At 45.5% G+C, this 27,719-nt stretch overlaps 1 protein-coding gene across 2 annotated transcripts in view; it reads right to left on the bottom strand.

Annotated features, from left to right (window-relative positions):
* Positions 1 to 27,719, bottom strand: part of NUCB2 (nucleobindin 2) — a 243,995-nt gene that overhangs the window by 29,947 nt on the left and 186,329 nt on the right. Inside the window, exons 5-10 of one of the 2 annotated variants that reach the window (XM_030201064.1) lie at positions 22,624 to 22,727; positions 10,530 to 10,715; positions 10,148 to 10,238; positions 9,885 to 9,943; positions 6,760 to 6,852; positions 95 to 184 (exon numbers count right to left, since the gene is read on the bottom strand). In XM_030201064.1, coding sequence (XP_030056924.1) covers positions 95 to 184; positions 6,760 to 6,852; positions 9,885 to 9,943; positions 10,148 to 10,238; positions 10,530 to 10,715; positions 22,624 to 22,727 — 623 coding nt within the window. The remainder of the gene's footprint in view (positions 1 to 94; positions 185 to 6,759; positions 6,853 to 9,884; positions 9,944 to 10,147; positions 10,239 to 10,529; positions 10,716 to 22,623; positions 22,728 to 27,719) is intronic. The other variant, XR_003941930.1, reaches the window with a different exon arrangement.

The raw sequence follows: 27,719 nt of genomic DNA, 5'->3' as shown, positions 1-27,719 counted from the left end.
GACCCATGAGCAGAAGGCACTGTATATCTAGTTAGCCCTTCTACATAATGTCCAGAAAACATGCAGAAGCACGCTAAGAATCCGAGGACATCACCTCCCAGCTGTCTGGTTCCAAAAATTCTCTTTTTTGTGTAGCTTTCAGAAACTCTTCCATGGTAATCAATCTGTCTTTGTTAATGTCCACCTAATGTTAAGACAAAATAAAAAGAAAAACAAAAACACTAAGGTTTTTTTTTTTACATTTTTAAAATTGTAAAGGTGAAATACAGAGATTATAGATGTTCCTGCAAACCTTATGTCCTTGAATATCATTGTAACAGGTAGGTTCATTTTAAGCTGGGATAAAGAGAGAAGCAATGTAACCCCTGGGAAAAACCAATGGTCAAAGCAGACTGTGTGCTTTAAAAGGATGCAGTCTCAAACAGGTATCTGCAGAGGGATCCTAGGGAGAGGGTTGGCAGGACTCCATCCCTAGCCAAGTAAGATTATTTCTATTACTGAGTCTAGTATTCAGGAAGCAGAGAAGGACCTGTAGCAAGGATGTTACACTGTGATCTGCAGGCCAGAGCTAGCCTGAAAGAAAGAAAAAAAAAACAAAAACTCATTCCATTAAGTGCTGCCATGCTCTCTACTGCTGGGGAACCCATAGAATTTCTCTTTGAAACAAAAGGTGCTTCCTCCCCTCATTCCCAATGAGGGCTTAAAATCTTATTTTGTATAGCTTTCTTACTGTACTGATCACAGGATAGTTTATTAGACATCAAAAAGTATCTTGTTTGCTCTCAAGGCCTCACAGGGCACTACTGTCAATATATCAATCTGATCCGAGGTCGGCAAGGCCTCGAATGCCACAATACAGCAATGTCTATGTGTCTTATTGGTCCAACACCAATAGGTTTAAGTTTCTATCAATTTGATATAACCAATCTCTAATCGAGGCAGTTTACATATACTATACAGGTACCTGCACTGTCCCTGATAGGGCTCACAATCAAGTATAGTTGTACCTGGGTAATGGAGGACTAAGTGACTTGTCCCAGGGTCACATGGAGCTGCAGAGGGAATTGATACCTAGTTCCCCAGGATCTTAGCCCCTGCTGACGTAAGGCGCAGCAGCGGGAATTGAACCCAGTTCCCCCAGGATCAAAGTCCACTGCACTAACCATTAGCACACTGATGCATCAAGGAGTGCCAGTGCCTAAACAAATGAGCCTGATGTACGTGGCAGAAATAGCCTAATGGTCAAGCAGCAGACCAAGAACAAGGAAGCCAGAGTTCCCATCCCCATTCTTACACTGACAACCTTGTGACTTTTGGCAAGTCACTTAACTCTCCACTGCTTCAATGGCACTACTTGAGTGTATGTTAACAAGTATTATTTTTACCGCAGAGGCCACTTATGCAATGGGTAGACAAACAAAAGAAAGATATGGTCCCCCACAATGGACAAAACATGGATGAAAAGCGAGGAAAGGACAACAGATGAGAGACTGTATATCACTCCATTCAGTCATGTAGTCAGCTGTCTTGGGGTCCTCTGCCCTGGGAGGGGGAAGGGGCTGGGGTGGGAAGTTAGGGAAAACCTACCTATATTCATGCCATATAAGATGGCCTGGAGTCATAAGAGTCCAGGACAAATGGGCCATCATAGTTGTATTATGAATGGATAAAGGTAACGGAAATAGGTGGTAGCGGGTTGTTCATAAATTGGGATCATAAGTTCCTTTTATTTCTCATGTATTATGGTGCTTTGTCCATTCTTATATCATTTTGTACTACTGTTCAGCAGTTTGCTGTATTGTTCTTTTCACCCTGAATAAAAAACCATTAAAACTTAAATTAAAAAATAAAAACATGCAGTCTATGACACAAAAGTCTATGAAGCCAAATGCAGTCAATTTGTGGCACAGAAGACTCAATATGGCCAAGTTTCAGCACTAGGCCTGCTTCAGGAGTCAGCAGTACTACAAAAAGAACATACGACAATAAGCAAAAATATAAATATATGTATGTAATATGTGAATACATAATATAAAACCCATAATAAAAACATAAGTATTCAAATAAGCATGTAAAAATTTCACGTTTTAAATAAACTGGAGTCCACAGTTCAATTAAATAAATGCAAAGAAATAGTAGAAAAATTGGAACTTTAAAATAATGTGGGAATTTTAGGGTTGTGGTTTGTGATGGGATGCCCTATGAGAAACCTAATAACCCTTATTTGACTCCATAGATACCTGGCTGTTACTCTTCTCATAGGTATTTGGGTTACGTAAGTACATAAGTAATGCCACAACTGGGAAAGACCAAGTGTCCATCGAGCCCAGCATCCTGTCCATGACAGCGGCCAACCAAGGCCAAGGGCACCTGGCAAGCTTCCCAAATGTACACACATTCTATACATGTTATTCCTGGAATTGTGGATTTTTCCCATTTAGTAGTGGTTTATGGACTTGTCCTTAGGAAACCGTCTAACCCCTTTTTAAATCTGCTAAGCTAACCGCCTTCACCACGTTCTCCGGCAACGAATTCCAGAGTTTAATTAGCATTGGGTGAAGAAAACCTTTCTCCGATTTGTTTTAAATTTACTACACTGTAGTTTCATTGCATGCCCCCTAGTCCTAGTATTTTTGGAAAGCGTGAACAGACGCTTCACATCCACCTGTTCAACTCCACTCATTATTTTATATACCTCTATCATGTCTCCCCTCAGCCGTCTCTTCTCCAAGCTGAAAGCCTAGCCTCCTTAGTCTTTGTTCATAGGGGAAGTCGTCCCATCCCCGCTATCATTTTAGTCGCCCTTCTCTGCAGCTTTTCCAATTCTACTATATTTTTCTTGAGATGCGGCGACCAGAATTGAACACAATACTCAAGGTGCGGTCACACCATGGAGCGATACAACGGATTATAACATCTCACACCTGTTTTTCCATACCTTTCCTAATAATACCCCAATATTCTATTCGTTTCCTAGCCGCAGCAGCACACTGAGCAGAAGGTTTCAGTGTATATCGACGACGACACCCAGATCCACTGAAACCTAATAACCTTATTTGACTCCATAGGTTGTTTAAGGTCCAATTTTCCACTACTTCTTTGCTTTATTTACATTTTAAATAAAGACTGACTGGTATGATACACATTCTCTCCAACATCTCCTGTCTTTCCTCGCTTTTCATCCACACTTATGCAATGGGACCTAATTACTATTAATGCACACTCATAATATCGCTAAGTAAAAGAGATATTACAAACCCCCTTGAATAGGGACATATCTACTGTACCTGTATGTAACTCACCTTCAGCTCAAATCTGGAAAGAAATAATTGAATCATTCATATCCTAAGCATTTTCCCAAAAATTTCAATAAAAGCACCTACTTTATGCAAGGCAAAAAAGAGAATATACCCCAGACCTTGAATAACCAGAACAAATATAAATATCAACCATAGTAAAGCTTGAATTCTTCCACTGAACTATATATTACTAGTATGAACTTTCAAAGATTGACAGTGCTTCATGGGCAATAAAAATCAGAAGTCTGGAGCCGATGATGAAAACTGGTGCCAACATCATACTAATTTAGAACATTAGATTAATATTACTTATCTGATTCATGACGATATAGTCACTCGCAAAAACTTCAAGGCTAATTTCTAAATTCATATCCTGCAGCCCTAGTTCAGGCTGTGCAATGTCTTAACGAATAACTGCACATCAGACATTGGACCACTGGTGGACTTGAACTAGGGATGTACACTGTGTATTTGGAAATTGTCTGAAATGTTGGCATCAATTAAGAAATATTAATGCAATGTTCTAAATTAATATGATGTTTGGACCAATGTTGAAAACTGGAGCAAAGTTCTGATTTTTATGTCCATGAAGCACTGTCAATCTTTGAAAGTCCATATCAGTAATAGAGCTATACCGAATAGCATATTTTACTATTCAGTCTAATACGAATAATGAAAAATATTATTTGGCCAAATTATTCGGCCAAATATGAATAATAAGCATTGAGCTTTAACATAACAAATAATTTAAAAAGCAACATGAAATCAGAGATCAACCCCTCCGATATTCAACATCATTTAACCATCCGGGAATGGCATCTGGCTGGTTAAATAGTACTTAGTGGCTATCTCCACTAAATATCGCCAATAGCAGCTAGCCAGACATAATACAATATAATGGGTAATCTTCTGATTTTTAGTGTGGGTTTGGTGGCCATTTTGGGCATTGAATATCCGGCATTAGCGCCGACTGCGGGAGTTAGGATAACTCCCATGGTCTGAATATCAGCCCCCAAGTCAAGTTTAAGTTTATTATAGTTTCACTATCCTGCCCTTTGGGCACCTTCAGAGCAGCTTACAATCTAAATATAGTAGAATAGACATAGTAGACAGAAACAAGTTCAGACATGACTGAAAGGGCAGGGGGAGGGAGAACTACAATAATTGAGGGAGGGAAAAGAACAAAAGGGAAAGCTACAGGTATCTTCCAAGGAACTTTGCCGTGTGCCTGCTGGAGATACATAGAAATCTATTCATATGAATCTTTAAAAGGTGTGTTTTAAGGTCTGTTTTAAATTGATCGAGTGATGTCTGAAGGCAAAGAGACAGGGTGGAATTCCAAAGATGAGGCCCTGCACATTGAAAATACATGCCTAGTGTACTCATGGGTTACTTAACGCACACATATGTAAATGCTGGTCGTTAGCATTGAAGTTTCTATTACTCAATCAGCAGGAAAACCTCATACGCTGTGGCTCAGCCGGTTGATTAACGGGAAAAAATTTAGAGACATACAGTAAAAGTAATCATGGGTTAAAAAAACCCTCCATGAACATATAATGGCAAAATCATCAGCACACATCTTATCATCTGTGCTCCGTTACTCCAGGTGCTCTGTAAATATTCTGCAACGTTGAGTCCCGACGGACCCGTTTTGCTTCTGTTTGTAAAGCAAAACGGGTCCGTCGGGACTCAACGTTGCCAAACTATTTAGCCCTCTTCTCCCAGTCCTGCGTGCCGCACAGAATTTAAAAATTCTTACCTCGGGGTCCAGCGGCAGCAGTGATAGGCGAGCAGGCACGGCGCTTCAGCCTGCCTTCCCTTCTCTCTAAGCTCTGCCTCTGGTACCACCCTCATTTCCTGTTTCCACAAGGGCGGGACCAGAGACAGAGCTGAGAGAGAAGGGAAGGCAGGCTGAAGGTGCCGAGCCTGCTCGCCTTTCACTGCTGCCACCAGACCCTGAGGTAAGAACTTTTAATTCTGGGTGGCACACAGGAAGGTGACGGGCAGGCAGAGGACTGGGAGAAGAGGGCGGCCAGCACAGGTCGGGCTAGCACTCGAGGAGAGGGAGGGAGGGGGGCCTGGAACTCGGAGGAGAAGGAGGGAAGGGGGTCTGGAACTCGGAGAGGGAGGGAGGAGGAGGGCCTGGAACTCGGAGAGGGAGGGAGGGAGGAGGGCCTGGAACTCAGAGAGAGAGGGAGAGAGGGAGGGAGGGTGGCTTTATAAAATTACTCGCAAATGGGAAAAAGGCTTTAATACATCTGGTCCTATATAAGGTGCAGCTCATCTGCTAAGGTTTAAAGGATAATTTGGGGCTCATTTTCAAAAGAGAAAAACATTTAAAAAGTGGCATAAACCAGCAGATGGACTTTTGCTCACCAAAACGTCCAAATTGGTATTTTCGAAACCCATTTTCCAGATGTTTTTCTATGCTGTTCATCTGCAATGCATTCAAATCTCAAGGGGGCATGCTAAGGGCAGGATCTGAGCATTCCTAAGACTTGGACATTTTTCATCCATAATGGAACAGAACAAAAATGTCCAGGACTAAAACTAAAACGTTTTGAACTAGACCTGTTTTAATAACGACTAAGCCACAAAAAAAGTGCCCTAAATGACCAGATGACCACTGGAGGAATAAAGGAAAGACCATTCCTTACTCCCTCCAGTAGTTATTGACCCCTTCCCACCCCCAAAGATGTAAAAGAAACAGTACATACCAGCCTCTATGACAGGACTGGGTATAACATCTGAGGCTATTACATTAGCAAGCAAGTCCCTGGAGTGCATTGTAGAGAAGGAGACCCAGGCCTATACCCCACTCTGTTACACTTCTGTTGGAAAGTGTGAGCCCTCCAAAACCCACCTGCAGCCATAAGGACTATTGTAGTTGGGTACAGTAGGATTCTGGTGGGTTTTGGATGGCTCACTATACAATATAAGGGAAGAACGGTGAAATGTGTATCTGGGCGATTTTTTTGTCAAGTCCACTGTAGTGCCACCCACCAAAAACCTACTGTACCCAACTGTACACCACTACAATAGTCCTTATGGCTGCAGGTGGATTTTGGAGGGCTCACACTTTCCACCAGAAGTGTAACAGAGTGGGATATAGGCTCTGAAGGGATGTCTGTGTGGCCAGTCTACTAAGAATGTTGGCTCCTCCTACATCACAATGGCTTGATTTGGTGTTTTTTTCACATGGACTTTTTTTTTTTCCAAAAATGGGCCAAAAATATAAATGCACAAAGCACAAAAACATCTAGCAAATGGCCATTAAAAAACAAAAAGGATAAACGTTTTGCTGTTTCGAAAATCGCTACATTTGCTATTCAGATTCTGGACGATTTGAGCAAAACATCCAAAGTCGGACTCAGACATCATATCGAAAATGCTTCACATAAAAAACAAAACAGTTAAATCTTTCATTTAGGTGCCATGTGTGCCCTGAGCCACCTACCTCGTTCATGACATGTTCTCTCATTCTGAGCCGCTCTTCTTCCATTTCTACCATGTCGTCCTCCTCATTCTTAGGGTCATAGACTTTTTCAAGCTAAAGAGTCAATAAAAAATGGAATGCTAAACCTCCCAAAAATGAATATGGCATATATAGTTTAGATGCAGTACTTGAAGGAAAAAAAAAGAAGGCATATTTCCTTAATAAAACTTGGCTACACTAGGGTGATTTAATTCTTTAGTAGTAAAGAGTTCATACTGCTCATTTAGTGGGTAGTTACTAGGGCTGCATTTCAATTTTTAATCATGATTAATCATGCGATGAAAAATTTTAATTGTATGATCAATCACGTGACATAGCCAGCAACCATTGGAGGGGCATGCGTTTCCTCTCCCTCCCCCCCTCCCCCCCACACATTACATATCATACCTTTACTGGTAGGGATGCCGAAGCCCTGCCAGTTGAGGAAATCCACTGCCAAAGCGGCCCCCTTCTTTCTTGTGCTGCCTTGGGAGCAAGGAAGTCAGTGGAGTGCATCCAGCTGCCAATGCAAGCACTCCCCGAGCATGCTTGGGAAGTGCAAGCGTTGGTGGCTGGAGGCACCCCATTGACTTCCTTGCTCCTAATACAGTAAGAGGAAAGGAGTAACTCAGGCAGATTTCTTCGGCTGGTGGGGTTTCATCTACCCTACCAGCCACTGAAAAGGCACTGCAGCTTTGGAAGAGGCCTAAGCCCATCCTCTCCCTCTCTCATATGTGCCCCCCCCCCCCCCCGTGCCTTCACCTATTTTCTCTCATGTGTCCCCATGTGCCTTCACCCAATCTCTCTCTCTCTCATGTGTCCTCTGTGCCTTCACCCATTCTCTTCCTCTCTCTCATGTGCCCCCCTCTCTCTCTCCTGTGCCCCCCGTGCCTTCACCCATTCTCTCTCCTGTGCTCCCATTCTTTCATCCATTTTTTCTCTCTATTTGCCAACCTGTGCTTCACTCATTTTCTCTATGTGCCCCCCTGTGTCTTCACTAATTCTCTCTCTCTCTCACTCATGTGTCCCCCGGTGTCTTCACCTATTCTCTCTCTCTCTATGTGCACCCCTGTGCTTCACCCATTCTCTCTCACTCTCATGTGCCCCCTCTGTGCCTTCACCCATTCTCTCTCACTGTCTCATATGCCCCCATGCCTTTACCCATTCTCTGTCTCATGTGCCCCCCCCCCCCGTGCCTTTACCTATTCTCTCTCTGTCTCATGTGCCTCCATGTGCATTCACCCATTCTCTCTCTCTCTAATGTGCAGTACCTCCTCTCCTCTCCTGCAGTTCTCTCTCGATGCCCTCCCCGCCCACCTCCCTCCCCTACCCCCTTTTTGTCAGTAAATCTATATTGAAACAATGTCTCAGCCTGAATCGGGCCTTTCTTTCTGACCCGTCCCATCTCCTTCTGAAAACAGGAAGCTATGTCAGAAGACGGTGGGGATGGGTTAGAGAGAAATGCCTGGTGCAGGCCAAGGCAGTGCTTCAATACTGCTGCAGGGCAAAGATTCACTGGAAAAAAAAAAAAAAAAAAAAGGTAAACAAGGAGGGGAGGGGAGGGGATGGAAGGGAGAGCTACCGGTGGTCCGGGAGGGCAGGGAGAGATACCGGACTGACCGTGCATGCGGGTGGGCAGGGGAGGGAGGGCAGTTAATCATTAATCGTGGAATTAATTGTGATTAACGTGCAATCCTAGTAGTTACTAAAGTATGTTATGAGAATAAATGCAGGATGTTTGGAACTTTATCTGCCTAATTCTCTAAAAGTCACCAAAAATTGCATGTGCCCAATTTGCGTACGCAATTTAATTAAATAAGGTAACTAGCGATAATAATTGGCTTTCTAACAATTATTGGCACTAGATTTAATTGGTTTTTATGCGTGTAAATTTTATACGAAAGTAAAAAAAAAAAAAAAAAGAGGGCATGGAAATGGGAGGGTCATGGGTGGGATGGGGGTGTTCCTAGGATTTACGTGCATTGTTACAGAATAAGGGGGGATATGCACCTAATGTAGGCGCATACATTTGTACCATGTTTCAGTTGGTGCAAATGGCCATGCCTAAGTTAGGCACAATTCCTAGGTGTAAGCACTATTCTATAAACAGCACATAACTTTAAATGTGGCTTATAGAATAGCATTTTTTCTGTACCAATTGTTTGGTGCCATATACAGAATTTAGTGTTAAAGGGCAAAATCCTGTGTTATTTGCTCTTCATGCACTTTAGTTGACATAACACATCTACGTAATGAGATGCAAAGTATGTAAAGCATCTCATTATTGTGCAAATTGAGTAGCATAGTTTACACTGAGCTTTGTAAGCAGCACTATTCATAGATAAATAATGCCAGCTTTGAGCTGACATTATTTTTCCTCCCTGGGAGTATTAGCACACCTACACGTGGCTCAGTGCTCTAAGTTCCACTGCAAAGAAGAGCCCCCCCATCCCATCCCCTGAAGATCTGCTGAGAACTACCAGGGATTTTCTCTGGTGTCTAGCTGGTAGGATAGATGCAATCCCCAGGAGCTTTTGCCCCATTGGGCAATGGATTCAAAATAGTGCACTGCCCTTGTTTGGCAGATTGACCCCTAGTGGTAGTATCATGAGACTACCACCAGGGGTCTATTGGCAACATTTTGAGTGGTAGTCTCATGAGACTACCGCCAGGGGTCAACTGGCAACATTTTAAACTTGGTGCGTGAAAGTGAAGGACTGGTGATCCTTCCCGACTGTCCTGTTAGACAGCAGGGAAATCCCCAACAGGTGCCTGGGGGGGGGGGAATTTCAGGATGTAGGGATTCTTTGCTGGAGGAGGGGGGTAGCTTATTATACCCTCCAGCCCCTTTAAGATGGTACCCAGGATCAGCAAATTGCACATTAGCAACCTGAGGTACCCAGGGAGGTAAAAAACGTAGCTTGCGAGTTTGAGCACATGTTCTGTAACTCATTTACTACGGGAGTTGCTACCCTGTGGTACTAAGTTACTGCAGCTCACTGATTCCCCCTATCCTCCCCCCAACAATGACAGAATTCATCTACATATACGATATGCTAGAATACAAATGAACATTCACAATTTTTAAAAATTTAAGCACATTTTACCTCTTTAGTAAATAAAGCTTCCAGTTCCTGTTCATCCAGAAAACCATCATTATTGGAATCTACAACAACACAATATCACAAAAGCAATGTTAGAAACCCAATGTTAAGAGATTTTAAAAAATTACTTGCGCATCTTCCTGACAGCTGAAACTTGTAACTACTTTGCAAAGGTTTCACTAAAAGATGGTATTATTCCTCATCCTTAAAATACGTACTTCAAGGTCCCCCCCCCCTTCTCCCTAATAGTTTTTCATTTCTCCTACCATGCAACATGAAAAATGTCCTAGGGTCAAAATCATTGGGGTCCAAACCATCTGTCTCTTCCCAAACTTCTTTCAGTTGATCTTGGCTTCCCTGTTAATCAATTAAAAATAAATTACCAACTTGCAAAACCTGCATTGGACAGATGGAAGTTTTTGAATACATATTACTTGAGATGATTAAAAAGCCTGCTAAGAAAAGCTCAAGTCTTTGCCTCCCTACATGACATCAGTTCTTTCCAACAAAACAGCATCTGTCTCACTCATTTTCATAACACACCAGTGCTCGAAGCTATTTCTTTTCTGTCCTTGGCTGGTTTGATAGGCCAATGTTTGTCTTATGTTCAGAGAGACAAGATCCTTGTTCTCTTCTGCCTCCACTTACCGGATGATTAACCTTTGGGTGCTCATTGTGTTTCTTCTTCATCTCCTCATATTTGGCTTCCTCTTCTTTTCTCTTCTCCTCATCCAGTGTTTTCAAATATTCTCTCCTTTCATGTTCCTTCATCATTTCATATTTTTTGAATTCCTCATGTTTCTCCTTGTCATAGTTTTCCAAATCTTTTGTAGCCTACAAAACAAGAAATCTTTATTAAGGAGATGAACACAAGTTCAGCTTGGCTCCTAAATACTGCACAAAAGTCCCATTCTTTCTCTCACTAGCTGGGATGACCAGATCACTTTACAGAGGTTAAGGTAGCCATGCCACAAATCTCCTGTCAAATTTTATTTTGAAGAAGCAAGAATTTCAACTTGGCACACTTGGCATCTGCTACAATGAAATTTCTTCCTCAACTAGCATCGAAATATGATAGCAAACGAAACTGGGACCACAGCTCTTAAACACAAGGGCAACTTCTGGCAAAACCAGCACACTGAGCCAACTTTGTGGATAGCCCAGGTTCCATTATGGAATACTAGCAAAACCTGGTGTGACTAAATGCCTGCCACCTGGGGCTAACCCTGCGACCACCTGGAAGTTCTGTCCCTAGCACAGCTCAAATCCGCCTGCACCTGCCGCTTGTGCTCTACACTAGCACCCTCCACCCCACCGACTGGGTCTCACTTGCCTCTGGGCAAGTCTTCCACTCTCAGGTTATTCCCCGGTTACTTCTAGGCCACATTCTCAGGAGTCCCACAATTCCCAGAAAGCACCCACAGACCAAAACACAAACCACTAGGATTCCTTGTCACTCCAAGACAGCAGAGTTAATAAACTTAGGTTTATTATCACAGAACTTGAACATTGAGCTACATATTTGGGGGGGAAGGCTGACAGTTGCTTAAAAGCGCATGGTTCGGGATAAAGTATCTTTCAAAGATATCACCAAAACAGGGAAGATAGGGTATCCTGATAGTGAGGTTGCAAAAGAAACCATAGCAGATCAAGTGTCCCTAAATAAAAATAAAAATGAGACAAAAGATTGCAAATTAGTACTGTCAAGTACTAAGCATGATGTAAATAGGAGCAACAAACACAGTTTGAAATGTCTAAATGCGAATGCCAGGAGCCTAAGAAATAAGATGGGAGAGTTAGAATATAATGCACTAAATTAAAAATTAGATATAATAGGCATCTCTGAGACCTGGTGGAAGGAGGCTAATCAGTGGGACACTGTCATACCGGGGTACAAATTATATCGTAGTGATAGGGTGGATCAAATTGGTGGAGAGGTAGCATTGTATATTAACGAGAGCCTTGAATCAAATAGACTGAAAACACTTCTTGGAATCACTGTGGATTGAAATTCCATGTGTAAAGGGGAAAAAGGATAATGATAGAAGTGTACTACCGTCTGCCAGGCCAGGATGAACAGACGGATGCAAAAATGCTAAAGGAAATTAGGGACGCAAACAAACTGGGCAACACAATAATAATGGGTGATTTCAATTACCCCAATATTGACTGGGTAAATATAACATCGGGACACGCTATGGAGGTAAAATTCCTTGATGAAATCAAGGACAGCTTTATGGAGCAGCTGGTACAGGAACCGACGAGAGAAGGAAAAATTCTAGACCTAGTCCTTAGTGGAGCGCATGATCTGGTGCAGGAGGCAATGGTGCTGGGGCCGCTTGATAACAGTGATCATAATATGATCGGATTTGATATTAGCTTTGAAGTATACATAAGAAATCAAATACGTTAGCGTTTAACTTTAAAAAAAGAGACTATGATAAAATGAGAACAATGGTGAAAAGAAATCTTAGAGGAGCGACTGCGAGGGTCAAAAATTTACATCAGGCGTGGATGCTGTTCAAAAACACCATCCTGGAAGCCCAGGCCAAATAAATTCCGCGTTTTAAAAAAGGAGGGCGGAAGACCAAACAACAGCCGGCATATGGCTAAACAGTGAGGTGAAGGAAGCTATTAGAGCTAAAAGAAAATCCTTCAGAAAATGGAAGACGGAACCGACTGAAAATAATAAGAAATGGCATAAGGAATGTTAAGTCAAATGCAATTCGCTCATAAGGAAAGCTAAGAGGGACTTCGAAAAAAAGATTGCATTGGAAGCAAAAACACATAGTAAAAATTTGTTTTAGGTATATTAAAAGCAGGAAGCCGACAAAAGAATCAGTTGGACTGCTAGATGACCGAGGAGTAAAAGGGGCGATCAGGGAAGACAAAGCCATAGCGGAGAGATTAAATTAATTCTTTGCTTCAGTCTTCACCGAGGAAGAGCTGGGTGGGATACTGGTGCCGGAAATGGTATTCGAAGCTGACGAGTCGGAGAAACTTAATGAATTCTCTGTAAACCTGGAGGATGTAATGGGGCAGTTCTACAAACTGAAGAGTAGCAAATCTCCTGGACCGGATGGTATTCATCCCAGAGTACTGATAGAACTGAAAAATGAGCTTGCAGAGCTATTGTTAGAAATATGCAATTTATCTTTAAAATCGAGCATGGTACTGGAAGATTGGAGGGTGGCCAATGTAACGCCGATTTTTTAAAAAGGTTCTAGAGGAGACCTGGGAAATTATAGACAGGTGAGTCTGATGGCGGTGCAGGGCAAAATGGTAGAGACTATTATTAAGAACAAAATTACAGAGCATATTCAAAAGCATGGATTAATGAGACAAAGTCAACATGGATTTAGTGAAGGGAAATCTTGCCTCACCAATCTACTACATTTCTTTGAAGGGGTGAACAAACATGTCGATAAAGGGGAGCCGGATTGATACTGTGTATCTGGATTTTCAGAAGGTGTTTGACAAAGTACCTCATGAAAGACTCCAGAGGAAATTGGAGAGTCATGGGATAGGAGGTAGTGTTCTATTGTGGATTAAAAACTGGTTAAAAGATAGAAAACACAGAGTAGGGTTAAATGGTCAGTATTCTCAATGGAGAAGGGTAGTTAGTGGGGTTCCCCAGGGGTCTGTGCTGGGACCGCTGCTTTTTAACACATTTATAAATTACCTAGAGATGGGAGTAACTAGTGAGGTAATTAAATTTCCTGATGACACAAAGTTATTCAAAGTCGTTAAATCGCAAGAGGATTGTGAAAAATTACAAGCGGACCTTACGAGACTCGGAGACTGGGCGTCTAAATGGCAGATGATGTTTAATGTGAGCAAGTGCAAAGTGATGCATGTGGGAAAGAGGAACCCGAATTATAGCTACGTCATGCAAGGTTCCACGTTAGGAGTCACGGACCAAGAAAGGGATCTAGGTGTCATCGTTGATGATACGTTAAAACCTTCTGCTCAGTGTACTGCTGCGGCTAAGAAAGCAAATAGAATGTTAGGTATTATTAGGAAACGAATGGAAAACAAAAATGAGGATGTTAATGTCTTTGTATCGCTCCGTGGTGCGACCGCACCTCGAATATTGTGTTAAATTCTGGTTGCCGCATCTCAAAAAAGATATAGTGGAATTAGAAAAGGTGCAGAGAAGGGCGACAAAAATGATAAAGAGGATGGGATGACTTCCCTATGAGGAAAGGCTAAAGCGGCTAGGGCTCTTCAGCTTGGAGAAAAGGCAGCTGAGGGGAGATATGATAGAGGTCTATAAAATAATTAGTGGAGTTGAACGGGTAGATGTGAAGCGTCTGTTCACCCTTTCCAAAAATACTAGGACTAGGGGGCATTCGAAGAAGCTACAATGTAGTAAATTTAAAATGAATCAGAGAAAACTTTTCTTCATTCAGCGTGTAATTAAACTCTGGGATTCGTTGCCAGAGAATGTGGTAAAGGCGGTTAGCTTAGCGGAGTTTAAAAAAGGTCTGGCCGGCTTCCTAAAGGAAAAGTCCATAGACAGTTATTAAACGGACTTGGGAAAAATCCACTATTTCTGGGATAAGCAGTATAAAATGTTTTGTATATTTTTGGGATCTTGCCGGGTATTTGTGACCTGGATTGGCCACTGTTGGAAACAGGATGCTGGGCTCGATGGACCTTTGGTCTTTCCCAGTATGGCAATACTTATGTACTTATAAAACAGATGGAAAAGTAACAGGCAATAACAGGTAACTGAATATGGATCAATAATAAAACTATCTAAACATTTATCTACTACCTAAATAGTACCTAAAAATGTTCTCGGACGACCACTCTGGCACTAGCCTTAGGCTAAATTCTATATATGGCATCTAAAAAAATCAGCACAGAAAAAAAACGTGTAAGCAGTATTCTAGAAGCCACACCTAAAATTTGGTGCAGTTTATAGAATTAACGCTTAAGCAGAGATGTCATGCATAAATTTAGTCATGGCCACTTGCACCAATGAAAACGCGATGTAAATGCCTGTGCCTGAATTTATGTGCAGACCACTGTTATTCTACAATTACTCACATAACTCAAACCCACGCACACCCATGATCTGGAAAATCTGTCTCAGAACAGAGACCCCCGGGTTTGGGCTGAAAATGATTATTTATTTATTTGTATATAACAAAAGAGACGGAACTAAGTACAAACTAAAGTCCAAACAAAAAAACAGCACCACGGGCCTTTAAAAATGGAACACAGTTCTTTAATGAATGAGACTTGACAAAAAGACCCGACACGGGCCGTGTTTCGATGACTAGCACCTGCGTCAGGGATCTACATAGAATACAAAACACAGATATAATATATTTTTTAAAAACTTTTTTAACATATAATGAATAAAACTAAAGATTAATATTTAGACTCATCAAGCATACATATATAAGCCTATATAAACACCTAAAGCATTTAATATTTTAACACTCATATATTATTATATAGTAATTTGAAAATAAATGACTAATCAAAACAAAAATGATAACTCACCACAGTGATGACGTGGAGAAGGGTACTGAGAGGAGGGATTTGTCCTGTGAGCGGAGGTTTCGGGTGGGAACGTAAGGGGAGATGAGGGTAGAGAGGTAATGAGGGGCTGCAGACTGAGTGCATTTGTAGGTAAGAAGAAGCTTAAACTGTATGCGGTATTTGATCGGAAGCCAGTGAAGTGACCTGAGGAGAGGGGTGATATGAGCATATCGGTCCAGGCGGAATATAAGACATGCAGCAGAGTTCTGAACCGATTGAAGAGGGGATAGATGGTTAAGTGGGAGGCCAGTGAGGAGTAGGTTGCAGTAGTCAAGGCGTGAGGTAATGAGAGAGTGGATGAGAGTTCGGGTGGTGTGCTCAGAGAGGAAAGGGCGAATTTTGCTGATGTTAAAGAGAAAGAAGCGACAGGTCTTGGCTATCTGCTGGATATGCGCAGAGAAGGAGAGGGAGGAATCAAAGAGGACTCTGAGGTTGCCGGCAGATGAGACGGGGAGGATGAGGGTGTTATCGACCGAGATAGAGAGTGGAGGAAGAGGAGAAGTGGGTTTTGGTGGAAAGACGATAAGCTCAGTCTTGGCCATGTTCAGTTTCAGGTGGCGGTTGGACATCCAGGCAGCAATGTCAAATAAGCAGGCCGATACTTTGGCCTGGGTCTCCGCAGTGATGTCTGGTGTGGAGAGAATGTACTCTGAAGGTGCGGTGGGAGAGATAGGAGGAGAACCAGGAGAGGACAGAGCCCTGGAACCCAAATGAGGACAGTGTGGCAAGAAGTAAATCATGATTGATAGTGTCAAAAGCGGCGGATAGATTGAGGAGGATGAAGATGGAGTAGTGACCTCTGGATTTGGCAAGGAACAGGTCATTACAGACTTTAGAAACTAAGTCATGAAACACTATACCGTAGTCCCATCTGTGAGAAAAGCGAATGCTACATACCTGTAGAAGGTATTCTCCGAGGACAGCAGGCTGATTGTTCTCACTGATGGGTGACGTCCACGGCAGCCCCTCCAATCGGAAACTTCACTAGCAAAGGCCTTTGCTAGTCCTCGCGCGCTCATGCGCTCCGCGCATGCGCGGCTGTCTTCCCGCCCGAACCAGCTCGTGTTCGTCAGTCCCATAAGTAGCAAACAAAGCAAGGGTAGACACAACTCCAAAGGGGAGGCGGGCGGGTTTGTGAGAACAATCAGCCTGCTGTCCTCGGAGAATACCTTCTACAGGTATGTAGCATTCGCTTTCTCCGAGGACAAGCAGGCTGCTTGTTCTCACTGATGGGTTATCCCTAGCCCCCAGGCTCACTCAAAACAACAACCATGGTCAATTGGGGCTCGCAACGGCGAGGACATAACTGAGATTGACCTAAAAAAATTTACCAACTAACTGAGAGTGCAGCCTGGAACAGAACAAACAGGGCCCTCGGGGGGTGGAGTTGGATCCTAAAGCCCAAACAGGTTCTGAAGAACTGACTGCCCGAACCGACTGTCGCGTCGGGTATCCTGCTGCAGGCAGTAATGAGATGTGAATGTGTGGACAGATGACCACGTCGCAGCTTTGCAAATTTCTTCAATAGAGGCTGACTTCAAGTGGGCTACCGACGCTGCCATGGCTCTAACATTATGAGCCGTGACATGACCCTCAAGAGCCAGCCCAGCCTGGGCGTAAGTGAAGGAAATGCAATCTGCTAGCCAATTGGATATGGTGCGTTTCCCCACAGCCACTCCCCTCCTACTGGGATCAAAAGAAACAAACAATTGGGCGGACTGTCTGTTGGGCTGTGTCCGCTCCAGGTAGAAGGCCAATGCTCTCTTGCAGTCCAAAGTGTGCAGCTGACGTTCAGCAGGGCAGGAATGAGGACGGGGAAAGAATGTTGGCAAGACAATTGACTGGTTCAGATGGAACTCCGACACAACCTTTGGCAAGAACTTAGGGTGAGTGCGGAGGACTACTCTGTTATGATGAAATTTGGTGTAAGGGGCCTGGGCTACCAGGGCCTGAAGCTCACTGACTCTACGAGCTGAAGTAACTGCCACCAAGAAAATGACCTTCCAGGTCAAGTACTTCAGATGGCAGGAATTCAGTGGCTCAAAAGGAGGTTTCATCAGCTGGGTGAGAACGACATTGAGATCCCATGACACTGTAGGAGGCTTGACAGGGGGCTTTGACAAAAGCAAACCTCTCATGAAGCGAACAACTAAAGGCTGTCCTGAGATCGGCTTACCTTCCACACGGTAATGGTATGCACTGATTGCACTAAGGTGAACCCTTACAGAGTTGGTCTTGAGACCAGACTCAGACAAGTGCAGAAGGTATTCAAGCAGGGTCTGTGTAGGACAAGAGCGAGGATCTAGGGCCTTGCTGTCACACCAGACGGCAAACCTCCTCCACAGAAAGAAGTAACTCCTCTTAGTGGAATCTTTCCTGGAAGCAAGCAAGATACGGGAGACACCCTCTGACAGACCCAAAGAGGCAAAGTCTACGCTCTCAACATCCAGGCCGTGAGAGCCAGGGACCGGAGGTTGGGATGCAGAAGCGCCCCTTCGTCCTGCGTGATGAGGGTCGGAAAACACTCCAATCTCCATGGTTCTTCGGAGGACAACTCCAGAAGAAGAGGGAACCAGATCTGACGCGGCCAAAAAGGAGCAATCAGAATCATGGTGCCTCGGTCTTGCTTGAGTTTCAACAAAGTCTTCCCCACCAGAGGTATGGGAGGATAAGCATACAGCAGACCCTCCCCCCAGTCCAGGAGGAAGGCATCCGATGCCAGTCTGCCGTGGGCCTGAAGCCTGGAACAGAACTGAGGGACTTTGTGGTTGGCTCGAGATGCTTGGAAGATCTGGCGCACCACTCGGGAATTGAGCAACTATTCGTGAGGTTGCATAATCCTGCTCAACCTGTTGGCCAGAAGTGCCGTGTGCCCAGCTGAAATCGCAGATACTGTCTGTGAGCTGGCAGTATCAGGATGTGCGTATAGGCGTCCTTCAAGTCCAGAGAGCATAGCCAATCGTTTTGCTGAATCATGGGTAGAAGGATGCCCAGGGAAAGCATCCTGAACTTTTCTTTGACCAGATATTTGTTCAGGGCCCTTAGGTCTAGGATGGGACGCATCCCCCCTGTTTTCTTTTCCACAAGGAAGTACCTGGAATAGAATCCCAGCCCTTCTTGCCCGGATGGCACGGGCTCGACCGCATTGGCGCTGAGAAGGGCGGAGAGTTCCTCTGCAAGTACCTGCTTGTGCTGGAAGCTGTAGGATTGAGCTCCCGGTGGACAATTTGGAGGTTTTGAAGCCAAATTGAGGGTGTACCCGTGCCGGACTATTTGAAGAACCCACTGATCGGAGGTTATGAGAGGCCACCTTTGGTGAAAAGCTTTTAACCTCCCCCCGACTGGTAGGTCGCCCGGCACTGATACTTGGATGTCGGCTATGCTCTGCTGGAGCCAGTCAAAAGCTCGTCCCTTGCTTTTGCTGGGGAGCCGAGGGGCCTTGCTGAGGCGCACGCTGCTGACGAGAGCGAGCGTGCTGGGGCTTAGCCTGGGCCGCAGGCTGTCGAGAAGGAGGATTGTACCTACGCTTACCAGAAGAGTAGGGAACAGTCTTCCTTCCCCCGAAAAATCTTCTACCTGTACAGGTAGATGCTGAAGGCTGCCGGCGGGAGAACTTGTCGAATGCGGTGTCCCGCTGGTGGAGCTGCTCTACCACCTGTTCGACTTTCTCTCCAAAAATATTATCCGCACGGCAAGGCGAGTCCGCAATCCGCTGCTGGATTCTATTCTCCAGGTCAGAGGCATGCAGCCATGAGAGTCTGCGCATCACCACACCTTGAGCAGCGGCCCTGGACGCAACATCAAAGGTGTCATACACCCCTCTGGCCAGGAATTTTCTGCACGCCTTCAGCTGCCTGACCACCTCCTGAAAAGGCTTGGCTTGCTCAGGGGGGAGCGCATCCACCAAGCCCGCCAACTGCCGCACATTGTTCCGCATGTGTATGCTCGTGTAGAGCTGGTAGGACTGAATTTTGGCCATGAGCATAGAAGAATGGTAGGCCTTCCTCCCAAAGGAGTCTAAGGTTCTAGAGTCCTTGCCCGGGGGCGCCGAAGCATGCTCCCTAGAACTCTTAGCCTTCTTTAGGGCCAAATCCACAACTCCAGAGTCATGAGGCAACTGTGTGCGCATCAGCTCTGGGTCCCCATGGATCCGGTACTGGGACTCGATCTTCTTGGGAATGTGGGGATTAGTTAGAGGCTTGGTCCAGTTCGCCAGCAATGTCTTTTTTAGGACATGGTGCATGGGTACAGTGGACGCTTCCTTAGGTGGAGAAGGATAGTCCAGGAGCTCAAACATTTCAGCCCTGGGCTCGTCCTCCACAACCACCGGGAAGGGGATGGCCGTAGACATCTCCCGGACAAAGGAAGCGAAAGACAGACTCTCGGGGGGAGAAAGCTGTCTCTCAGGAGAGGGAGTGGGATCGGAAGGAAGACCCTCAGACTCCTCGTCAGAGAAATATCTGATGTCTCCTTCGTCTTCCCACCCTCGGTGTCAGACACAAGTTCACGGACCTGTGTCTGCAACCGTGCCCGACTCGACTCTGTGGAGCCACGTCCACGATGGGGGCGTCGAGAGGTGGACTCCCTCGCCCGCATCGGCGAAGCTCCCTCCGCCGACGTAGTCGGGGAGCCCTCCTGGGAGGCGACGGCAGCCGGTACCGCACGCGGCACCGACGCCGGAGACCTCACCCCGGGCGATGGACCAGCCGGCGCCACGCTCGACGGTACCGGTGGCGCAAGCACCGCCGGTACCGGAGGGGTAGGGTGCAACAGCTCTCCCAGAATCTCTGGGAGGACGGCCCGGAGGCTCTCGTTCAGAGCGGCTGCAGAGAAAGGCATGGAGGTCGATGCAGGCGTCGACGTCAGAACCTGTTCCGGGCGTGGAGGCTGTTCCGGGCTGTCCAGAGTGGAGCGCATCGACACCTCCTGAACAGAGGGTGAGCGGTCCTCTCGGTGCCGATGCCTACTGGGTGCCGACTCCCTCGGCGACCCAGAGCTCTCGGTGCCGACACGGGAAGGAGACCGATGACGATGCTTCTTCGACTTCTTGGAACGAAGCATGTCACCGGAGCTTCCCGGCACCAATGAGGAGGACGTAGAAGCCAGCCGTCGCTTCCTCGGGGCCGAGGCCGAAGGAGGTCGGTCTGGGGGGGGCTGTACCGCAGGAGCCCTCAGGGTAGGGGGAGACCCACCCGAAGGCTCACCGCCACCAGCAGGGGAATGGACAGCCCTCACCTGCACTCCAGACGAAGCACCACCGTCCGACGACATCAGCAGACGAGGTCCCGGTACCACCGACGTCGACGCAGCTGTCCGATGTCTCAGCGCCGATGCAGAGGGCCGATGCCTCGATGCACTCGATGCACTGGCGGCCGAGGATGAAGGTCTGGACGCTGAAGACGTCGATGCACTCGATACCCCCGGTGCCGATGTCGACGAAGAGCCCGAGAACAAAACGTTCCACTGGGCCAATCTCGCTACCTGAGTCCGCTTTTGTAAAAGGGAACACAGACTACAGGCCTGCGGGCGGTGCCCAGCCCCCAAGCACTGAAGACACGACGCGTGCCTGTCAGTGAGCGAGATGACCCGGGCGCACTGGGTGCACTTCTTGAAGCCGCTGGGAGACTTCGATGTCATGGGCGGAAAAATCACGCCGGCGAAATCAAAAGTCGAAATGGCGGAAAAGGCACTACAAAAACAAGGGGAAGAAAACTTCAACCCGAGGCCTAAAAGCAGCCTACCCCGACGACGAAAGAAAACTTACCGGGGCGAAAAAGCTGGAAATATCGGGGGAAAAGAGACCGAAGAGTCCCTTTCCACACACAGAATGTTTTTTTTTTTTTTTTTAACACGAAGAGAACGCGCGAGGTCGACTTTGCGGGGCACGACACGGCGAAAACACGACCGTACCGAGCGCGGGCAAAAGAAGACTGACGAACACGAGCCGATTGGAGGGGCTGCCGTGGACGTCACCCATCAGTGAGAACAAGCAGCCTGCTTGTCCTCAGAGAATGTGTAAATATATTGCTTTTTCACTTAACATAATTGCAAAGATAGAATATATAGCTTATGCCCTCGTAGAAAGGAACTCTTTGGGGATAAAAGTATAACTATATACGCGTAGGCCCTTTCTAACAGAGATCACCACATTATGGCTTTCTAAATTACTAACAGAAGAAACTGTGTTAGTTTAAAGAGACATGTGCAAATTGATAAGAACTGCTGAGACAGGAAGGGAGAGAAAGGGGGGCGTAAGAAGCCCAAACCGCTGAGATGCATGAAAACTTCAAGGACAGGCCTTAGAGCTGAAATGGAGGTTTGGCCAGGCATGAGACCATGAAACTGTGAAGCTATTTCTAAAAAAAGGGAACAGAAAAAAGGGGGGTTGGGCGGAAGGTGAAACATACCATGTATGAAACTGCTAATGCAGAGTTCTCACACAAAGGTTTGAAGATAAGAAAATGTAAACCAAGCAGAAGAACTAAGAAAGGCACTGTCTATGGAAAATTTTCAGAAGGGACTATCATATGATAACTAGCACTGACATAATAGGGGGAAAATGTGATCAATATCTAATGAGAAACTTAGGGGCAGATATCTAATGTAACCAAAATGAAAGAATATATAACCTGTAAACATTAAGGAAGGGTGTGCCTGCTTGCTTTCAGAGACACCCATTCTTGCAAGAATGTATTTTTTAAACAATTTGTTTGTTTATTTATTTATTTGTTACATTTGTATCCCACATTTTTCCACCTATTTGCAGGCTCAATGTGGCTTACATAGTATTAAGACTTGTTTCATCAATCTGCTTTTACAAGTTCTTTTTGTATAGCTTCTCAGGTTATCTGGGGGCTATTTATAACACCATCATACTGAGAAGGAAATAGATGATAAAAGAAAATAAAAATGAGAATTACATGATTAAATCAAAGTATAAAAATGCTATGCCAAATAAAGAAAATGAGCATTTTTAAATTTACATGCTGGTTCACAAAACAAGACTTGCCAAAAACCATGACAGATACCAGTCTGAGACATTAATAGGTTCATTTTGAGGAAGCCATAAGACATATAATTGCTATTAAACCAAATAATAAAATAAGTTGATTTTACTACAGTGGTATAAAAAAAAACATGGCAACATCAAGTTAAACTGTATAATATATAAATATCTAACACTCACTGCTTTGATCAACAAATCTAAGTCTTTTGGTTCGAATTTGTCAGGATTCTGGTGGTTGAGATGCTCAAACTGTTTAAGCAGAGTGCGATGGTCTATCCCTGTGCCTGAAAGAACAAGCCAAAAATGTTATTTTAATGCTAACTTTAGGTTGAAAAGCACAATGTGCAACTACAATCTGTCCAAAAGTTGAAACTTGAGCCTATGACTTTGAGAACCCAAGTGCACTGAGGCTACCATCAAGTACCACTTATATGGGCTATAAATCAATCAATCAAATAAATAAATATATTATCATCTCCCAGTTGGTGAAAGACTATGTGTGTATGCTCAATGCAAAGAGATCCTGGCTCTCACAGAATGAGTCTGATTTCTGGAGGATGGAGTGGCAAACCTGGAGCTGAGGTATACAGAAAGGTATATAGAGGAGACCTTCAGAGATGCAGTCTGGCAGTCTCTGTGCTGCCTTGGAGAAGATTATCAGTACCTTAGTGTGGCAGGAACTGATACTATAAACATCAAGAATGTGTCTACAGGGCATATGCCCAAGAGGACGTATTAGGACGGCCACTGTAGCAGGCAATTCACAGCTAGATTTGCTAATGTGCATTATCACATTAGCGCATGTTATTAGTAACTAGGGGGTAGATGCATCAAGCAAACGTAAAAAAATCAAAATCGTTAAAGGCCCTAACGATTTTTAAAAAACGAAGAATGCACCAAAAAAAAAAGTCACACATGCTCAGATCGGTATAGAAACGTACAATGTATCAAAGAATCACAATACACATCGTTAATCGGCCCCCAAATCATGCGCAGAGCAGCCAAGCGTTATGTTAGCTGCTCTGCGCATGCCACAAACAGTCAAAACACAGTCAAATCACAAGCACATGGCTCCCAAATCAAAACAAAAAAAAAAAAAAAAGGGTCGGGGGGGGGCAAGGGCGCTCATCAGGAGCGTCCTGTACGGACGGCCTTGCCCCCCCCCCCCCCCGCTGCTCCCCACTTTCCGCCGCTCCCCCCACCCCGAAAAAGCAAAATTCAAGCAGCCCCTGCCCCCCTCCCTTCCTCACTACTCTCTCACCTCAGCTCCGCCTCCCGACATCCTCCGTCCTGTGCCCCGCCCCCTTTTGGGGTCGTCGCCGCCATTCCCCTCCTCCATCGGGCCCCCCTCCCTCTTACCGGGCCCGTGCAGCGCCTCTCTCCTCTGTCCGAAGGCGCTGCACGGGCAAGAAGAAAGCTGATGCCTGCCTTCGCCCAGCTTCGATGGCGCGTCTTTCTCCTGCTGGGCCCGCCCCTGTCTGACGTCAGTAACCTACGTAGGTTACTGACGTCAGACAGGGGCGGGCCCAGCAGGAGAAAGCAGGAGAAAGACGCGCCATCGAAGCTGGGCGAAGGCAGGCATCAGCTGTCTTCTTGCCCGTGCAGCGCCTTCGGACAGAGGAGAGAGGCGCTGCACGGGCCCGGTAAGAGGGAGGGGGGCCCGATGGAGGAGGGGAATGGCGGCGACAACCCCAAAAGGGGGCGGGGCACAGGACGGAGGATGTCGGGAGGCGGAGCTGAGGTGAGAGAGTAGTGAGGAAGGGAGGGGGGCAGGGGCTGCTTGAATTTTGCTTTTTCGGGGTGGGGGAGCGGCGGAAAGTGGGGAGCAGCGGGGGGGGGGGGGCAAGGCCGTCCGTACAGGACGCCTCGGACGAGCGCCCTTGCCCCCTCCCGACCCTTTTTTTATTTTTTTATTTAATGGGTTTTCTGAGGTCCTTTGGACCAATCACAGCGCTTTTAGCTCTGCTAATGCGCTGGGATTGGCTCAAAGTTTGTTTGTTTTTTAACTTTACACTTTTTCCTGGCACAGAGCTGTCCTAACGAGTGGTCCAGACCTCTCATTAGATTTCCTGCCTTTTTCCTGCGTAAAGGCAATCGGAAAAGGTTAGTGCATGTCGTTTCAATGGGGTTTTCACACTAATTGCTCATCTCCATTCCGTTTTCGTTAGCTGCTGGCTTCCTCGGTAAAAGCCCTTTGATGCATGCAACGGATCAAATTTTCCTCGTTGGAGAGTCATTAAAGGCTCATTTAGCTTTAGTGCATCTGCCCCTAGGTCCTGTTGCCTAAAATGGAATTTGTGGTAAAATAATATATGTTAACCATGACAACATACACTAAGGTGGTAGTATATGTTAATAACTCTTAAGTATCAATCATTACAAATGTTGATAGCTGAGTGGATGGAGAGAGTGAGGACTGCTTGATAAAGTGCCTGCCTGGTGCAAAAACTGCATCAACAAGATAGAATTCAGACAACTGGAGGAGCAACCACCTGTCTTGGTACAAATGGGTGCCCCAGAGACAGGCAGAGCTCTAGAGCTCAATGTGTGTAACAGACAACAGTCCAGGGATTTAGATTTATAAAGTAGGCATTCTGGGAAAAATGGAGTCAATTCTGAAAAGATGGGCTCCATCTTATCCAAGGTGGAACCATGTTGCTGGCGCCAACCTTTTAAAGAGACAGAGCAGCTTTTAAACTAGATCCTGAAGGAAAGCCAATAGTCACTCAGAAGCACATGATTTGGAGTAAGGTATCTTGAAAAAACATAGAAAATGCTAATGTTAGAATATTTTGATAGAGAGGTTGTAGTAAACGCTAAAGTATTATTTACATACGCAAAGAACAGAAATAAAGGATTCCAAAATTACTCCATCAACTTCTACGCATGTTCTGAATACAAATAAGCAAACATTAATTTGCCTGTGCCAGAAGTCTAAAAAATAAAATTGGAGTTATAGCGTAGAGTTAAACACAACAGGTGAGGGGCGGTGATGTCACACTGCAAGATGGCGGCGTGAGCAAAGTGCTTTGCATGCCCAGCGAGCTATAACGCATTATTAAGCAACAGCGGTGTTTTGTTTTCCCCAAGTCACCTTCTTAAAATTATCGGAAGTCTTGGTGAGTGTATCCATGGCCGGCAAAGAACCCTCTGGGCCTCGTAAAACTTTAAAAGCTTTCTCTTACCAGCCGCAGTCGGAGGGAGGCAAGATGGCGACTGGGCCGAGATCGGCACAGGCCGCAAGCGCTACCCGGGAGGCTGCTAAGAATGCACTGGTGGGAGAAATGGACCTCACGGTGAGCGATTTTCATGCCCTCCTCATGGAGATCCGAGAGGAAGTGAAAGGCGGGCGCGAAGACATTACAAAGCTAGCCGCGGAACTTCACAGCGAAATAGCAGATATGGGTCGACGAGTGGCAGAGGTAGATGATCGAGTAGATGAGCAGCAGGAGGCTCTAAGCACAATGAATTCAGCTTTTAAGGAACAACAGGAAAGCTATAATGCATTATTAGATCACGTGGAAGATTTGGAGAACCGAGGCCAGCGCTCGAACATTCGGATCCGGGGTATCCCTGAACAGGCAGAGTATCTGGACTGTGAAAAGATTGTTCAACAAATAGCCAGCATACTATTGTCGGAAGAGCAGCATGCGGTGGCCCCGGAGGATATAAAGATTGATAGAGCACACAGAGTGCTGTCACGCACTCGCGCAAATGTACCTCGAGACATCATAGCCTGCCTTTCGGACTATAAGATCAAGGAGGCTATTATGAGGAAAGCACAAAAAGCGGACGATCTTAAGTGGGATTTGATCCCGATTGAGCTATATCAGGACTTGGAGCCCTCGACCTTGAAGCGCCGGGCGGCTTTAAGGAGTTTTACGAGATACCTGTGTGATCAACGGGTGCCTTACAGATGGCAATACCCATTTGCATTGGCCTACAGCTTGGATGGAAAATGGCACCGCGTCCGGACCGTGGAGGAAGCTAGAGCTACGTGGCCAGAGGTCGAGACATTGCCGGAAAGAGTGGACAACACTGCAGATGATGTGATGAGATCGGCCCGTCAAGGCTGGACACGGGTGACCAGAGGCAAGGGGCGACTCATCAGGCAACAACCCAGCCAGCAGCAGAGTCCTACAGCTAAAGATGGACCTTGAGTAATAGTCTGTGGCAAGTGTTGTGCTAATCTAGTTCTGAGTTTATTGGAGGAATATGTTAGGATATACTTTTGCAGAGGTTGACTTGGGGAAATTATTAATGCATTTCTATATATATATATGCTTATCATAGTGTTGGGTGGGCATGCGGGGGGTCACCGTTCTCTTAATTAACGGGTGGGAATAGGTTGTCCCACTGGATGCAAAGGGGTAGGGGGGTAAGGGGAGGGGTGCCGGGGTAACTCACAAGGGAAAGGATTCTAATGCTCTCGGGAGGGGGACTTATTGCTTGAAAGGATTAAAAGCAATGTTTATTTGGCTAGGCCAATGACCGCAGCGATAAAATTCATGACATTCAATGCACGTGGCCTAAACTCTCCACAAAAACGGAAGAGTTTCTTTAAAGAGGCCAGTAGGGTAGGAGCAGATATTATACTGGTACAAGAAACGCATCTATTGGAGAGACATGAATATTTGCTGGGTACTCCACGTTATCCGGTACAATACTTGGCATCCAATAGGTTGCAGAGAAAGACAGCAGGTGTAGGGATATTGTTGAAGCAGGGACTAGCCTAGGACACTATTGATGTGACAAGGGACACTGGGGGACGCTTTGTGATGCTGGTGGGCAAACTGCAGGGCCAACTATATACGATAGTGAATATTTATGCTCCTAATCAAGCGCAGGGTGAATTTTTTGAACGGGTTAGCTCTCGAATGGTAAAAGTCATCCAAGGGGAGATATTATTGGGAGGTGATTTTAATACTACTATGGACCCTAGGGTAGACAACACAGGGATGGCAACACACTATGCGCAGATGGAGCGTAGTCGATTACTACATTTCCTGAATATTTGGGGATTGGTTGATATATGGCGGGCCTTACATGGTGCAGAGAGAGACTACACGTGCTATTCGGCCTCTCACAATACACATTCAAGAATTGACATGTGGATGGGCAGCGCGGGTTTAATGTTACAGGTTATATCTACAGAAATAGAGACCCGTACATGGTCTGACCATGCTCCAGTGGTTCTTTCTTTGCGAGGTAGACGGGTGGTAGATGGGAGGAGAACGTGGCAGTTTCCAGACAGCTTGCTAAATGATCCTAAACAG

This window comes from Microcaecilia unicolor, chromosome 4 (genome assembly GCF_901765095.1).
Source record: "Microcaecilia unicolor chromosome 4, aMicUni1.1, whole genome shotgun sequence".
Lineage (NCBI taxonomy): Eukaryota > Metazoa > Chordata > Amphibia > Gymnophiona > Siphonopidae > Microcaecilia > Microcaecilia unicolor.
The sequence above is the reverse complement of the archived record's forward strand: the minus strand, read 5'-3'. Positions and strand labels throughout refer to the sequence as shown.